Below are 16,058 nucleotides of genomic sequence, written 5' to 3'. Positions count from 1 at the left end.
AGGAAGCTTGGAAGCCTGCAGAAGAAGCAAGGCTTGCTGTGGACCTTAAATGCAGCAGCAATGATGACGTCAGCGGAGGGGACTTTCAGTCATGATAAACCCCTTTGCAAAGGCTTCCCACACGTTGGAAATCAATTGGCCAATTGAGTTAAAATTGTATCAATCTCCCACATCCATTTAGATTCGTGTGGGAAACACGAAATTCAGATAACACGACACCATCCCGCGCCTGAGTTAAAATCCTGCCCATAGAGTACAAAAGCCAGTTATGCTAAACCTATATGAAACACTAGTTCTGCCCAGCTGAAGTATTGTGTCCAATTCTGGGCATCACACTTTGGAAGGAAATGAAGGCTTTGGAGAGGGTACAGAATAGATTAACTATAATGATTCCAGGGATGCGCAATTACAGTTACGTGGATAGACTAGAGGCTGGATTTTTTTTTCCGTGGAGCAGGGAAGGCTAAGAGGAGATTTGATAGAGGTGTATAAAATCATGAACGGTTTAGATAGAGCAAATAAAGAGAAACAGTTTCCAATGGCTGAAGGGTCGATAATGAGAGGGGCACAGATTTAAGGTGATTGGCAAAAGAACCAGAGGCGACATGTGGAAAAACGTTTTTACGCATGAGTGGTTAGGATTTGGAATGTACTGTCTGATAGGGTGGTGGATACATTTCCAATAGTAGCCTTCAAAAGGGAACTGGAGAAAAAAAGTTAGCAAAAGTATGATCAATAAATGTAGTTTGTCTAATAAAGAAAAATAATAAAATGCTGAGGAAATGGGGTGTTAAAAAAAACAATAAAATGTTGAGAAGTTTATACAGCTTTAAAGTATTTCGTTAATATGTAATGAAAAAAATATATAATGTGCGTGTGTAGCATTGACCTTTACATCAATAGAAGGATATGCATTTGATACTCTTGGAAACGCAAGCACAAACTTTACTAAAATAGACAACAGCTACATCTGGCATGAGAACTTGTTGCACCAGATGAATGTGAAACATCCATTTCTATGGCATTTAGACAATAACTTGGCAACTTAAAGATTATTCCGCAAGTTTTATGCACACAAAGCAAAAGGAAGTACTAGTGGAATAGGTTGAGCACATTCACAACACACAACTATCTGTGGCTAGAAAATAAATTATAACATAGAAACATAGAAACTAGGAGCAGGAGTAGGCCATTCGGCCCTTCGAACCTGCTCCGCCATTCAACGAGATCATGGCTGATCATCCAAACCCTAGCACCCAGTCCCTACACCGACAGCCATCCCACCCAAGCCCTATCCCCGTAACCCCACGTATTTAATCCCCCCTAACACTAAGGGCCAATTTTTATCATGGCCAATCAACCTAACCCGCACATCTTTGGACTGTGGGAGGAAACCGGAGCACCCGGAGGAAACCCACGCAAACACGGGGAGAATGTGCAAACTCCACACAGACAGTCACCCGAGGCCGGATTTGAACCCGGGTCCCTGGCGCTGTGAGGCAACAGTGCTAACCACTATGCCACCGTGCTATGCCACCTAAATAGGATTTGTAGTCTGATTTTTAATGTGAGGTTAGTCAAGTACAAAATCAACAGATCTACAAATCCATATTTTAATCCACAAAGTTATAAACACTAATATAGTACTATTCCCAGTCTGATTTATTCAGCATGCTTAAAATGAAATAAAATATGCTTACTTTTTATCTATATTAAAGAAGCTATTTTAATCATCTATTACTGAAATGTGAAAATTCTAATTAAGGTGATATCTGCCTCACGAGTTAATTTAATTCAGTTCAGTTTTTGTGTCTAGAATCAAAGTTATTCGATAAGGCCACAGAATTTTCACAAACATCGCCTTTAAAATCATAAAACTGATGTGTTTGAAGTCACAAGACACATTTGTATTTACAAATGTGTAAATAAAAAACTTTAGATATACATTTTCAGCACATATTATATACACAGAGCATATGGGCGCCAAAAATACAAGGATCTGGTTGCAGAATACAGACATAAAACACTTATGTTTGAAACACTTAACACAAGACAGATATTCCATTGGAGTTGTGAGACAAAGCAGGCTGGCAGACTAAATATTTCAAGCCTCATTAAAAAAAAAAGGCGAGTGATTACCAGTTAAAGTGACAGATCTAAATCAGAACAGACCAAAAGTCCAGCAAGGTGCTCACTAATTTTTAAAAGGCTGAAATTTTGTTAGTAGCCTTATATATTAACACTAGCTGGAGTGCCCGGCGGTGCCGAGGCTTTTTCGAGGGCATGTTGTTGTTGGAAGAGAGAGAGAGCGAGAGAGAGAGCGACTGGGGGGGGGGGGGGGGGGAGAGAGAGAGAGAGAGAGAGAGAGAGAGAGCGCGTGACTGGGGGGGGGGGAGAAGAGAGAGAGAGAGAACGCGACTGGGGGGGAAGAGAGAGAGCGACTGGGGGGTAGAGAGAGAGCGACTGGGGGGAAGAGAGAGAGCGACTGGGGGGAAGAGAGAGAGCGGGTGGGGGAAGAGAGCGGGGGGGAAGGGAGGGCGGGGGGGAAGGGGAGGGGGGAAAGGGAGGGGGGAAAGGGGGGAGGGAAGGGGGCGCGGCGGGGGGGAAGGGGGGGGGTGGGAAGGGGAAGCGGGGGCGGGAAGGGGAAGGGGGGTGGGGGGGGGGGGAAGGGGGGGGCGGGGGGAGGCCCAGGCCAAAAGCCCCGCTCTCCGAGCCCCGCCCTCCCCCCGGCCGAGAGCCCCGCTCTCCGAGCACCCCCCCCCCCCCGGCCGAGCCCGATTGTGGCTCTGAGAGACGGCAGGCGGCCGAGCCCCGCCCCCCCCCGGCAGAGGCCGATTGCGGCTCTGAGAGACGGCCGGCGGCCGAGCCCCCCCGCCCCCCCCCCCCGAGCTGAGCGCGGAACAGAGACGCCGCGTCTCACCTGCTCCTGCTGCGCGCACACCCTGACCCTCGTGGCTGATGCCGTTGCCCCGGGTAACGTGACGCGTGGGCGGGGGGGGGGGGGGGGGGTGTGGGTGTGGGTGAGGAGCTTAGCAGAAGCCCTAGCTCGGGCCTGGCTGGGCAAGAAAGGCCCAGGCTTTCAGGGCCTAACAAAAAAACGGGGAAAGGTAGCAAAAAGAATGTTGAGGTTAGAAAAAATATTTACAAATGAATGAAGTTTTTTTTAAAACAATTTAATAAATTCAATTTTATTTTGCTGGAAATGTATATTTGAAAAGAAAGACGCAGAAAGCAGGAAAAAGAACGGAAGCAAGATGGCGGTGACTCACCTCGGTTCAGAACGATAAGGCCCGCCCACACACGCACCGACTGGTCGACCGTCAGGTCACCAAAGCGTAGGATTGGTCAATCGTCCCGTCACTCGACTGTAGGAGGGCCTGGCCACACGCGGCAGCAAGCCGCCGTACGATTGGTCGACCTCGAGGTCACTCTGTCGCTAATGAGCGGATAATGAGATGCTAATGAGCGGAATTGTTGAAGGTTTTTGGAATACCGCGGGCGTGATTTTAGCCCGGCCGAAACGTAAATACGCTTAAAACCGTCTCGGAAGCGTAAGCTTTCTTTGGAGGTAACGCGCGCGTAGGTACGCCCTGTAACTTTCGAGCGCATAGCCCGCCAGACGCACAGGCGATGACAGACAGAATGACAGATAGACAGAATGACAGAAGTACCGATTTATATATATAGATAAATATCTCACCAAACATGCACAAAATTAGGGGGCCAGTCTTCATTATCCATGTCTCATCAATTCTGCTCAGTTAACAGTTTTAACAAAAATTAAAAAGGCCAATTCGAAGCAAGGAAACAGCCTATATATATGGCGTAGAATTAATACCATGTAGAATTAGGCAAAATATTGAACACATTCAGAACGTAGTGTAAAGGTCAAAGGTATAAATATGACATGGGAATTATCACAAACGATCAATAAACTAATTATACTGTATGGCAACCTAACCAGGCAGCGCAAAACTTCATTTATAGGTTCAAAGTTTGTATATATCCACATATTCACAAGAGTTATTGTAAGCTTGACGAGACTTGGACAATGAAATTGTCATTTTGTAATGTGATATTATAAACATGGAGACTAGAATCCATGTACTGTTCTACATACTGTATTTGCATCGGGATATCTATTTCAGCTCATGAGCATACTAGTTCATACATGTGCATCAACGTAGTTAGTAATTCTAAACAATAAATGGGTAAAATCTATCCTTTTAATTTTTTTCTGTGCATTAAAGGTGAAAAATATGTAAATGTCCAAAAAGGTTAATAACAAACTGAAGCTCAATGGGTTATTTGGTTATATGTAAACTGACATAAAAGTTACAGTGCTCAGTAGTAAACCAATAGTGCATCTTACAAAATCTTAGCTCGTACAATTTGCCTCAAAAGTGGAAGATGAGAGTCCTGAAATAGCAAAACAAAAAGAATGCAACAAAGAAATACATTGGTAAAAATGTGGGCTTTAAGGCACATATTTTAAAACATTAAGTTTAAAATGTCTTTAGGTGCCTGTTGCACAGTTTCTCAATAATTGGTTGCCATATACTTACACAGAACTATAACAAAGAGTCAACCTTCAATTCCCTGATCTATTTAATTCCCTTTAAAAAAAATCCATCAAGCAGATTTTGGAGTTTCCAAACCACATTATAATAGTAAATTTTAGGCTGTAAAAAGCTTTATACTTAACTATAATCAAATTTATTGCAACAGACACTAGCAAAAATGATATTGTCAACAAAGTAGAAGCAACCACTTGACATTATATCAAAACTTCAGTGAAACAGACATCCTGCCCTTGCCTAGAAGGCCTTCTCTTTAGCCTTTTATAAAGGTATGCACATGTCTGAACTAGTAAACTACACTACATGAAGGCACACAATGATTACTCACCAATAATTCTTCTTCCAAGCAGTAACAAAAAAAAAATCGTAAACAAAAGTGCAATTAGTTGTGATGGAGGACCATGGACAGGGGAAAAGAGGCAACAAAGTAAGGGTAAAAATGAAGACCATGCAGCAAAGATGGTGGCACAGTGATTAAAAGAAAAAAAAGGCTGTGCAATGTTTGTCGCAGTAAAACAAACTATACTCAAAGGTGAATGTCGAAAGCAATTCTTCAACAGAATCCAAAAATGTACTACAATAAATGTTCATAATAATGTTGAAAAAAACCTACATGTGCAAACACTGTTTAAAAAATATAAATTAAATTAAAACTGCAGAAGTGTGATGCATGCATCTATTTGGGCCTTTACACAAATTTCAAAGTAAAGGAACTCTTACCTGATTTCCAACAGTGTGCTTCTTGCAAAGCTGGCTACTCCTTTGTTGGGCACTACAGAAAATAAATGTAAGGAGTTCCACAGGATGAATATCTAGCAAGATATCTAAATTCTTTATATACCCATGGAAATGAAGCATCAACTAATTTATGATTTTGTTTGTCAGCATGTCACACTAGGAAAATAAAAAGGCAACGGAGAGAAGAACATGAATCACAAGTTTAAATTTATGATAAGAATTATTAAGGCAAAGGTAAAAAGTCCTTTGTGCTGAACCAGGAGTAAACAACAAATGGTCATGACTCATCAATAAAAGAAACTGACTTGAGACACAACAGGGGAAAACTTCAGTTGGTTAGCGCCTCCCGTTAGCGCTAACGGGGCGCTGATGCAGTAGCACCGGGGTGAGGCGAATCAAGCGACGCACGGCAAATCTGGTCCCCCGCTGCGCCGCCGGTACGAGGTACCATTGGGGACTTCAACACCAGGCAGATTGGTGATTGGCTCACTGGGCGCCCGATCTGCAAATTTTATTTTCGCCACCTACCTTAGCGCCTCGACCAGACAGTGACAGGGAGAGGAGGCATCAAGCAGGCGGAAGCCGGCTCCAGGGACGTTATTTACAGAGATCATGAGTAATGAGTCCCAGCTGTCAGGTTAGTGGAGTTTCAGTGCTTTCTTGTCAGTTTAACACTGTGCAACAGTTTTATTCAGTAATTTAAAGGTTATTTTATATCAGGAGTGTTGTGGTAACTAAAAAGTAGTTACATGTATTCTTAAAAAATACCAAAGTGCTACACTTAGCTTACATTAATGGGGGCTGTACTGGCAGTCTACCTGGCCCTCCAGGATCTACGGTGGAGGGAGCAGAGGCAGCGAGAAAGACTAGAACATGTGGCCAGAGGGAGGAGGAGGGCCATCAGGGCTCTCAATAGGAGGCCTTACCCTCCGAGGGTATTCCGAGAGCACTTCTCCTACCTCCAATTAAGCGAGGAGCAATGTATTAGACGGCTCTGCATCACCAAGGTGGTGGTCAGAGAACTCTGCTACCTCCTCCAAACAAATTCCAGCCTCACACCAGGATGACTTAAACCCCAAATCCCTTTTGCCATAACACAGCATCCTCCTGGGCACAAAGGTGAAATGAGAGAGACCACAAAATATTGCAAACTCCATTAATAAATGTATGCATAAACATATCACACTCATTCTAATAACTAATGACCCTTGTGCCTTCCATAGTTGAATAGCTGTCATTGTGTGCAAGATGTGAGATGTGGGTGTGAGTGTTGGTAGGTAGAGATTGTTGGTGGATGAGCGCTGGGGGTGTGGTGCTTTGGGCAGTGTGTGAAGCTTGTGGTACAGATGGTGGTATGTAACATTTGTTGAAGCATTCAATCATCCTGACCACCCGACTGAGGTGGATCTGCTATGAGCACACCTGCTTCCGTCCTCCGGCTCCTTCTCCTTGTTGTGCTTCTCTTTGCTGAGGCAGCTGCACAGCCAGCAATGCTGAGAATGAGGTGCTGCAGTATCAATGAACCGCCCCTTTAAGTACTGGGAAAAGCCTGTGGCAATGATGAGTTGAAATTAGACTGCACCTGATATTGGTTCACCCTTTGAGTGTAACGCCACTGAGCTAGGCCTTTAAGACTTGATTTAGCACCCCAATCATTTCTTTGAGCAGTGAGAATGAATTTTGCATGCAGTCTAAAGCATTAGCGCCTGGTGCTAATTCTCCAGCTTTTCTAATTTTACTGCCCATTCCTGGGCTATAATGAATTTCTAGCCTAACATATTTATACTTAAGAGTTGCAAGCTTCTGGAAAAAACTAGCATCAAGTGCATGGACTTGTTCTTGTATTCTGGCACACCATGAAGTACTGTTCTCGGTTAACCTTATCTATGCCACTTAATAGCTTGCATACTTCTATTAAGATCTCCTCCGTCATCTTTCAAGGCTAAAGAATCCAAATTTCTCCATCTTTCCTTGTAACTCAACCCTTTGATGCCTTGTGGCTCATCTCTGCACCACTTTCCTAGCTTAAATGTTTCCCAAAACTGAATACTCAAGGTGTGCAACAGCATGGAGAATTGACTAGTGCTTAAAAGGTTTTTTACATTCAATTTTTCAAAAAATTATATAGTTGAAGTATGTTAAATGGATGCAACACAATAGAAGGATTTGGGTGACAATATAAACTAACAGCAACGGTTGCGTGGTTCGTGATCATTATCTGAATTTCAAGACTATGTTACATCCCACTACTTATGTTTACATGTTGTGAGTGTGCAATGTTTGACTTAGCCATGGGATTGAAATCACATGCATATAATTGATTTGTAAACTAAAAATCATTATTAGAGGACTTTGACTGTTTACCTACTTTGCAAACCTGATGAAGTCTTCATGGTTAGTGTTGATATAAGACAACTGGATATCAATCAGCAACAACACCTAAAAAAGACAAGAACAAAAATTTCAAAGTTGTAACCCTCATTGATACATTCAACCTCAGTTCTCTAGCTAACCAAGTAGCCGAACAGCGAAAACTCTGCCACTGCTTCTGACGAGTATATTTCACCTTTCTGGTAAGAGTCAAGGCCAAATGAAATATCAGTGTTACGCTTGTTCATTCGACCTATTTTGGGAAACTAGTAAGAAGGTTGGAATCACAGATGTTGCTGGGACATAATGGTGTGAGATAAATACTTTACTGACATTCTAAATATTGTATTACTATTTCTGAGAATTTTGTAAAAAAATAACAATGATATCTGTTAACCTGGTTCTTTGTCCTTTCCTCTCTTTCTCGTATGTAGCTGGAAACAATCCTCTCCGTCTCCTCTCGTAGTTTTGGGTACCTACCCAGCTGTAAAGACATAGCAGAGCTTTCATTTATTTAAATTCCCAGAATGTTTACCCATCTAATGCTATTAAGGTTTGTAACTGTAGGTTCACAGTACTCATTAATAATTGGATTCCATGGTTGTTCATGTAATTCCACACAGAAAGCCAATTATTCACAGCAGTAAAGTTAAACATGATTACACCCTGATGTGTGAGCTATGTTATTATTACTATAAGAAAGCATTCCATAACATGCTAAATAAAGGAACGATGCTCACAAACTAATTTTCAAAGAACTTTACTTTGTAAAAAATATTTTATACGGATGGAAATGATTCAACCCGCAGTTAAGAACTTACTAGGCTTCAGCTGACAAACTCTCTTTTAAGCTGTCAAATAGTGATAAAAATCCAGACTAAATTTAAATTTCTATCTTCATACACAATATGGTAACAAAATTCTCTCCTTAAATACAGGCTGCTGGTTCCAAATGTTATCAGAAGTTTATGGTGATCATTATAGCATACATCAAATATTCTGTTAACTTTATTTGTCTAGGTGTTATGATGTTAACCTAAGCATCAAAGACAAATTGTCACAATTATTATTGACAACCAGATTACTCAGAGGATACCACGAGCCAACATTTAAAATAAAAGAAATCTGCAGAAAATTGCAAGTGGGGCTTATTGCATGCTGGCATATGAATTATTATACGCTTACTTGCACTTTCCCTGATACCTTCTGGCGGTTGTTGCTTATTGGAGAACTGACGGCTAGGAATTATAAGATAATAAATAATTTCTATGTGCCAAAATATATTTGGTTTTTAATGCAATACTTATTCTCTGAATGAGAGTATACTCTACAATGTGTGCGAAAAGTCATCTCTGCAACCAGGAAAACCAGAGGGATGATGCCCGACTCGAGACTTTTGGGCAGCAACTCACACGTTCTTCCATTGTGTACCCTATAAAAGAGTATCTCCAGGTCAGCCAGTTTTTTTCTCACTGTAGATGGTAGATCAGTGATGTGAGGTCATATGGGTAGCGTAGAGGAAGGGTGTGTTACATGAACTCAAATCATCCTGGCTGCTGTTGCTGATCAACCAGTTTTAAATGTCATTAAGGGAAGAGTCTACAGGAATGTGCTGGAATCTTCACTGAACTCATGGTATAACATTGCAGGGGTGTGCTAAGTAGTTGTGTAGTATAGGTCTCAAAGCATTGAGATTCCTGTTTCTCACGTGAGGAATATATCTGACATGGTAGCAAAGTTTTGTGTGCATTACGTATCAACGCATGTCAATGACTTGCCCTTGTAATTTCCAACTGACCATGTCTTGCATCAACAGTATGTATTTCTGGCCTCTATTCATATCATCCCCACTGGCTGAAATTAGAACTTTGTCTTCCTCCCAAAATGTATGCATGTCTTGCCTTTCTTTAAAGAAAAACTCTGAAGTTATTTGATATAATTTCTTTCTACTAATTAAGTCTGGGGCATATTCAAACTGCCAACATTTTTTTGCTAAAAATGTAGATTCAGATCCAACTGTAGTATGCTGTCTGAAAGGATCGCTGTTGCTACAGGCAGCTGCTAACAGTGATTACTCCCCAGTGGGCTATTCTGTGGCACAAAATTGCCCTTTATTTGGCAACATGCCTGACTGAACAGCACTCTATACAGTAATCAAAGGAAAAATTTCAATTTTTAGTGTGGCTAAGTCTTGCACTGAAGTGAGCTGTAATTGGTAGAAGCTAAAAATCCACTGCATTGAAGGCTGTAGTTATTCTGTTGAATACAGTTTGAACCAAAATAGCGAATAAACCTTGTGTATTATGGTAGCAACCACGAAGCCTAAAAACAATGGCATGTCATTACAAATATTGATGGGTTAGTGTTGCATGGTGGGATTCATATTATTCCACGAGGTTACAAGTCCCATAAACTCCTTTTTGCTGCTCACATCGCAGGTCCAAATACAACCTTTCTAAATTATTAGAAAGTTTTGCTTTGCTTGAGTTGAAGCAGTGAAAACCTGGGGTTTCTGAGGTTACTAGCAAGCAGTATCGAAAGTACTGGAGTTTATTTGATACCATATAATGACAGAATGCACTGTACAGCATCTAATTATATCAGGTATAATGATCGAAACCTGTATCCGGTCTTTAAGTCAGGTTGCAAAGGGGTCATTTAATTTCACTTCCACACTCTTCTTAACCCCAACCCTCGGTCCCAACTGCGCTACCTGCCAAGTGCTGTGATTTTATGTTGCAAAGAGTAACAAATGAACGTATGGGAGGAGGGGATTCTTTACCAACTTTCCCCCACTCTCCTGAAGGCACTTGTTTCTTGCTGGGGTACAATTCCATGGGAATGTGCTGCCTGCTGGTAGCTTGGTTGGGTGATCATTCTTCATTGAAACTGGGATTTTCTTGTCTGCAAGACTTGGCACCAAGCAACTGGGTGGCTCTTAGCAGCTTCAGGTAACATCAGTAACCAACTCAGGCTTCACTCAACTTATTACGTCGTCATAACCCTTCAAATATCTTACTGTCTTGCACATCTATTAATTATCTCATATTTTGAAACACGGATTGCATTATCACTCATATGGTACAAAAAGTATGTGCTAGCATTGCGTGTGGGATGAGAGTGTGGCTTCAATCTAAATGATAATCTTTCAAATATTACGAAACAGCTTCTATTTACTAGTCTGGCTGAGTTCCGTCTATCATAATCTACCTGGCTGATCATTATTTCATGCCTTGAGATGGATAGTGACAAATTCTATAGCAAGGATAAACAATTCACTGACTCCCATTGGCCGGTACAAATCCTTTTTAGCCTATTCTGATGTAAAAGTCACCAAGCAAAACCTTGCTTCCTTTCATTTCAATCTTATAGGTATAAAACAACTCTTCTGAACTCCATGTGAAAGTAAATAGAGAAGAACATATAGAGAACTACTGAAATGATGCGGGAGCTGTTTGCAAAGTCTCTTTGTAATGTTCACAAAACTTGGTTATTTTCCGAGTTGTTGTGGATTTGTTGCCACTGAGCTCAGAATTGCAAAAGTGTACTTAAGTGATTCACAAGCTAGGCACTGCTTACATGAGGGCACACAGTGCAGACTCTGGGGCAAAAGGGTGCACAGCTTAGACTCTCTCACGTCCATGTCTGGGTCAGGGCTGTGATGAGGTCTGGAGACCAGTGATTTTTTAAAAATGAGTTTTTATGCGATGTGGGCGTCGCTGGCAGAGCCAGCATTTATTGCCCATCCCTAATTGCCCTCGAGAAGGTGGTGGTGAGCCGCCTTCTTGAACCGCTGTAGTCCGTGTGGTGAAGGTACTGTTAGGTAGGGAGTTCCAGGATTTTGACCCAGCGACGATGAAGGATTGGAGATATACTTCTAAGTCAGGATAGTGTGTGTCTTGGAGGAGAACGTGGAGGCGGTAGTGTTCCCATGCGCTTGCTGCCCTTGTCCTTCTAGGTGGAAGAGGTCGCGGGTTTGGGAGGTGCTGCCGAAGAAGCCTTGGCGAAATGCTGCAGTGCATCTTATAGATGGTACACACTGCAGCCACGGTATGCCGGTGGTGGAGGGAGTGAATGTTTAAGGTGGTGGATGGGGTGCCAATCAAGTGGGCTGCTTTGTCCTGGATGGTGTCGAGCTTCTTGAGTGTTATTGGAGCTGCACTCATCCAGGCAAGTGGAGAGTATTCCATCACACTCCTGACTTGTGCCTTGTAGATGGTAGAAAGGCTTTGGGGAGTCAGGAGGTGAGACACTCGCCACAGAATACCTAGCCTTTGACCTGCTCTTGTTGCCACAGTATTTATGTGGCTGGTCCAGTTAAGTTTCTGGTCAATGGTGACCCCCAGGATGTTGATGGTGGGGGATTTGGCGATGGTAATGCCATTGAATGTCAAGGGGCAGTGGATAGACTCTAGCTTGTTGGAGATAGTCATTGCCTGACACTTCTATGGCACAAATGTTACATACCCCTTATCAGCCCAAGCCTGAATGTTGTCCAGGTCTTGTTGCATGCGGGTATGGAATGCTTCATTATCTGAGGAGTTGTGAATGGCACTAAGCACTGTGCAGTCATCAGCGAACATCTCCATTTCCAACCTTATGTTGGAGGGAAGGTCATTGATGAAGCAGCTGGAGATGGTTGGGCCTAGGACACTGCCCTGAGGAACTCCTGCAGTGATGTCCTGGGGCTGTGATGATTGACCTTCAATCATCACAACCATCTTTCTTTGTGCTAGGTATGACTCCAGCCAGTAGAGAATTTTTCCCCCGATTCCCATTGACTTCAGTTTTACTAGGGCTCCTTCCTGCCACACTCGGTCAAATGCTGCCTTGATGTCTAGGGCAGTCACTCTCACCTCACCTCTGGAATTCAGCTCCTTTGTCCATGTTTGGACCAAGGCTGTAATGAGGTCGGGAGCAGAGTGGTCTTGGCGGAACCCAAACTGGGCATCAGTGAGCAGGTTATTGGTGAGTAAGTGCCGCTTAATAGCACTGTCGATGACACCTTCCATCACTTTGCTAATGATTGAGAGTAGACTGATGGGGCGGTAATTGGCCGGATTGGATTTGTCCTGCTTTTTGTGGACAGGACATACCTGGGCAGTTTTCCACATTGCTGGATAAATGCCACTGTTGTAGCTGTACTGGAACAGCTTGGCTGGAGGCGCGGCTAGATCTGGAGCACAAGTCTTCAGCACGATAGCTGGGATGTTGTCAGGGCCATAGCCTTTGCTGTATCCAGTGCGCTCAGCCGTTTCTTGATATCACATGGAGTGAATCGAATTGGCTGAAGACTGGCTTCTGTGATGGTGGGGACCTCAGGAGTAGGCCGATATGGATCATTCAATTGGCACTTCCGTCTGAAGATGGTTGCAAACACTTCAGCCTTGTCTTTTGCACTCGCGTGCTGGGCTCCACCATCATTGAGGATGGGGATATTCTTGGAGCCTCCTCCTCCCGTTAGTTGTTTAATGGTCCACTACCATTTACGACTCAATGTGGCAGGACTGCAGAGCTTTGATCTGATCCATTGATTGTAGGATCGCTTAGCCCTGTCTATAGCATGCTGCTTCCGCTTTTTAGCATGCATGTAGTCCTGTGTTGCAGCTTCCCCAGGTTGGCACCTCATTTTTTGGTACGCCTGGTGCTGCTCCTGGTATACTCTGCTACACTCCTTATTGAACCAGGGTTGGTCCCCTGGCTTGATGGTAATGGTAGAGTGAGCGATATGCCGGGCCATGAGGTTACAGATTCTGGTGGAATACAATTCTGTTGCTGCCGATGGCCCACAGCGCCTCATGGATGATCAGTTTTGAGCTGCTTGATCTGTTCTGAATCTATCCCATTTAGCACGGTGGTAGTGCCACACAACATGATGGAGGGTGTCCTCAGTGTGAAGACGGGACTTCGTCTCCACAATGACTGTGCGGTGGTCATTGCTACCAATACTGTCATGGACAGATGCATCTGCGACAGGTAGATTGGTGAGGGCGAGGTCAAGTAGATTTTTCCCTCATGTGGTCCTCTCACCACCTGTCGCAGGCCCAGACTGGCAGCTATGTCCTTCAGGTCTCAGCCAGCTCAGACATTGAAGTCCCCCAGTCAGAGTACATTCTGTGCCCTTGCTACTCTCAATGCTTCTTCCAAGTGGTGTTCAACATGGAGGAGTATGGATTCATCAGCTGAGGGAGGGCGGTAGGTGGTAATCAGCAGGAAGTTTCCTTGCCCATGCTTAACCTGAAGCCATGAGACTTCATGGGGTCCGGAGTCAATATTGAGGACTCCCAGGGCCACTCCTTCTCGACTGTATACCACTGTGCCGCCATCCCTGGCGGGTCTGTCCTGCCGGTGGGACAGGACATACCCAGGGATGGTGATGGAGGAGTTTGGTACATTGGCTGAAAGGTATGATTCTGTGAGTATGACTATGTCAGGCTATTGCTTGACTAGTCTGTGGGACAGCTCTCCCAATTTTGGCACAAGTCCCCAGATGTTGGTGAGAAGGACTTTGCAGGGTCGACTGGGCTGGGTGTGCCGTTGCCGAGGTCGATGCCGGGTGGTCCATCCAGTTTCATTCTTATTATTTTGTTTCGTAGCGGTTTGTTACAACTGAGTGGCTTGCTAGGCCATTTCAGAGGGCAGTTAAGAGTCAACCACATTGCTGTGGGTCTGACGTCACATGTAGGCCAGACCAGGTAAGAACGGCAGGTTTCCTTCCCTAAAGGACATTAGTGAACCAGATGGGTTTTTACGACAATCCGATAGTTCCATGGTTACCATTACTGATACTAGCTCTTTATTTAATTAACTGCGTTTGAATTCCCCAGATGCCATGGTGGTATTTGAACTTGCGTCTCTGGATCATTAGTCCAGGCCTCTGGATTACTAGCCCAGTGATATTACCACTATGCTACTGTTCCCCTGGCGGAACCTGAATTGAGTGTCAGTGAGCAGGTTATTGGTAAGTGAATTGCTGTTTGGTGGCGCTATTAATAACTTTTCATCACGTTATCGATGATTGAGAGGCCAATAGAGTGGCAATTAGTTGGGTTAGATTTATCCTGTGGTTTGTGGATAGGACATACCTGCAGTAAAACAGCTTGATTAGGGGAGTAATTAACTCTGGTGGCTATGTCTTCAGCATTACAGCTGGGATGTTCCCAGAATCCACAGACTTTACATTGTCCAGTCTACTCAACCGCTACATACGGACACATGGAGTGATCCGAATTGGCTGGAAACTGGCATCTATGATGATGGGGATCTCATGCGGAGGCGGAGTAGGATTGTCCACTCGGCCTTTTTGGCTGAAGATGCTTGCAAACACTTCAACCTTGACATTTGTACTCATGCTGGACTCAATCATGGTTAAGGATGAGGATATTTACAGAGCTTCCTCCATCTTGATGTGGTAGGGCTACAGAGCTTTATTATAATCGGTTGGTTATGGAACTGCTTAGCTCTGCCTATAGCCTGCTGCATGCGGAGTTTAGCATTTATGTAGCCCTGTGCAGTAGCTTCACTAGAGATGTACCTCATTCTAAGGTATCCCTAATGCTGCTTCTGGCATGTTCTTCTACACTCTCTATTGAACCAGGGTAAGTCTCCTGGCTCGATAGTGATTGAGGAGCGAGAGATGTGTCAGGCTATAAGGTTATAGATTGTGGTGGTATACAATTCTGCTGCTGCTGATGTCCCACAGTGCCACATGGATGCCCAGTTTTGGGCTGCTAAATCTGCCCTTAGTTTGTCCCTCTTAGCATGGTGGTAGTGCCATATTACACAATGAAGGATGTCCTCACTATGGAGGTGAATCACAGGGACTGTGCAGTGGTCACTCTTACCAACGATGTCATGATCAACAATAGTGATCCAGTGGGTTTTTAAGACAGTCCAGAAGTTTTCATGGTTATTTTTCAGGTGCTAGACCACAAATTACAAGATTTATTAAATTCAATTTTGCATTTTGCCATGGCGGGATTTAAATTCTCAACCTCTGGGTTGCTAGTCCAGTACCATAACTACTAGGCTACTGTATCCAGGAGTTGTACGCTGTTTTTCGAATCGTCAGCCCTTTTGAAGTTGTGCATCAGCTTTTTCCAACTTTAGTAGGTTGGCATGTATGTGTTAAATATTAATGAATTTCAATTTTCTTGACATAACTTTACAGAAAAGCTCAAGATGCCCAAATTAAATCTAAGCCACTGTACTTTAATTTTCCTCAATTAATTAAATCCCAGGGTTGAAAGATGGCCTGTTACAATGCCATCTAAAGGGTAGATTCACCAGTTTTGCAAAATGTGATCCCTCAAGTTGAAACACAACATCTGAAAATTTTCTTTTTTCTATTAATGGATTCAACGGATGACA

General features: G+C 43.5%; 1 protein-coding gene across 1 annotated transcript in view; it reads right to left on the bottom strand.

The window, feature by feature from the left end:
- dnm3a (dynamin 3a) overlaps nt 1-16,058 on the bottom strand; it is a 452,439-nt gene that overhangs the window by 186,339 nt on the left and 250,042 nt on the right. Inside the window, exons 11-13 of the mRNA XM_085978004.1 lie at nt 8,086-8,172; nt 7,687-7,757; nt 5,301-5,352 (exon numbers count right to left, since the gene is read on the bottom strand). Coding sequence (XP_085834130.1) covers nt 5,301-5,352; nt 7,687-7,757; nt 8,086-8,172 — 210 coding nt within the window. The remainder of the gene's footprint in view (nt 1-5,300; nt 5,353-7,686; nt 7,758-8,085; nt 8,173-16,058) is intronic.

Source organism: Somniosus microcephalus, chromosome 3, assembly GCF_052327205.1.
Source record: "Somniosus microcephalus isolate GS21.2 chromosome 3, FLI_Smic_1.0, whole genome shotgun sequence".
NCBI classification, from domain to species: Eukaryota; Metazoa; Chordata; class Chondrichthyes; order Squaliformes; family Somniosidae; genus Somniosus; species Somniosus microcephalus.
The sequence above is the reverse complement of the archived record's forward strand: the minus strand, read 5'-3'. Positions and strand labels throughout refer to the sequence as shown.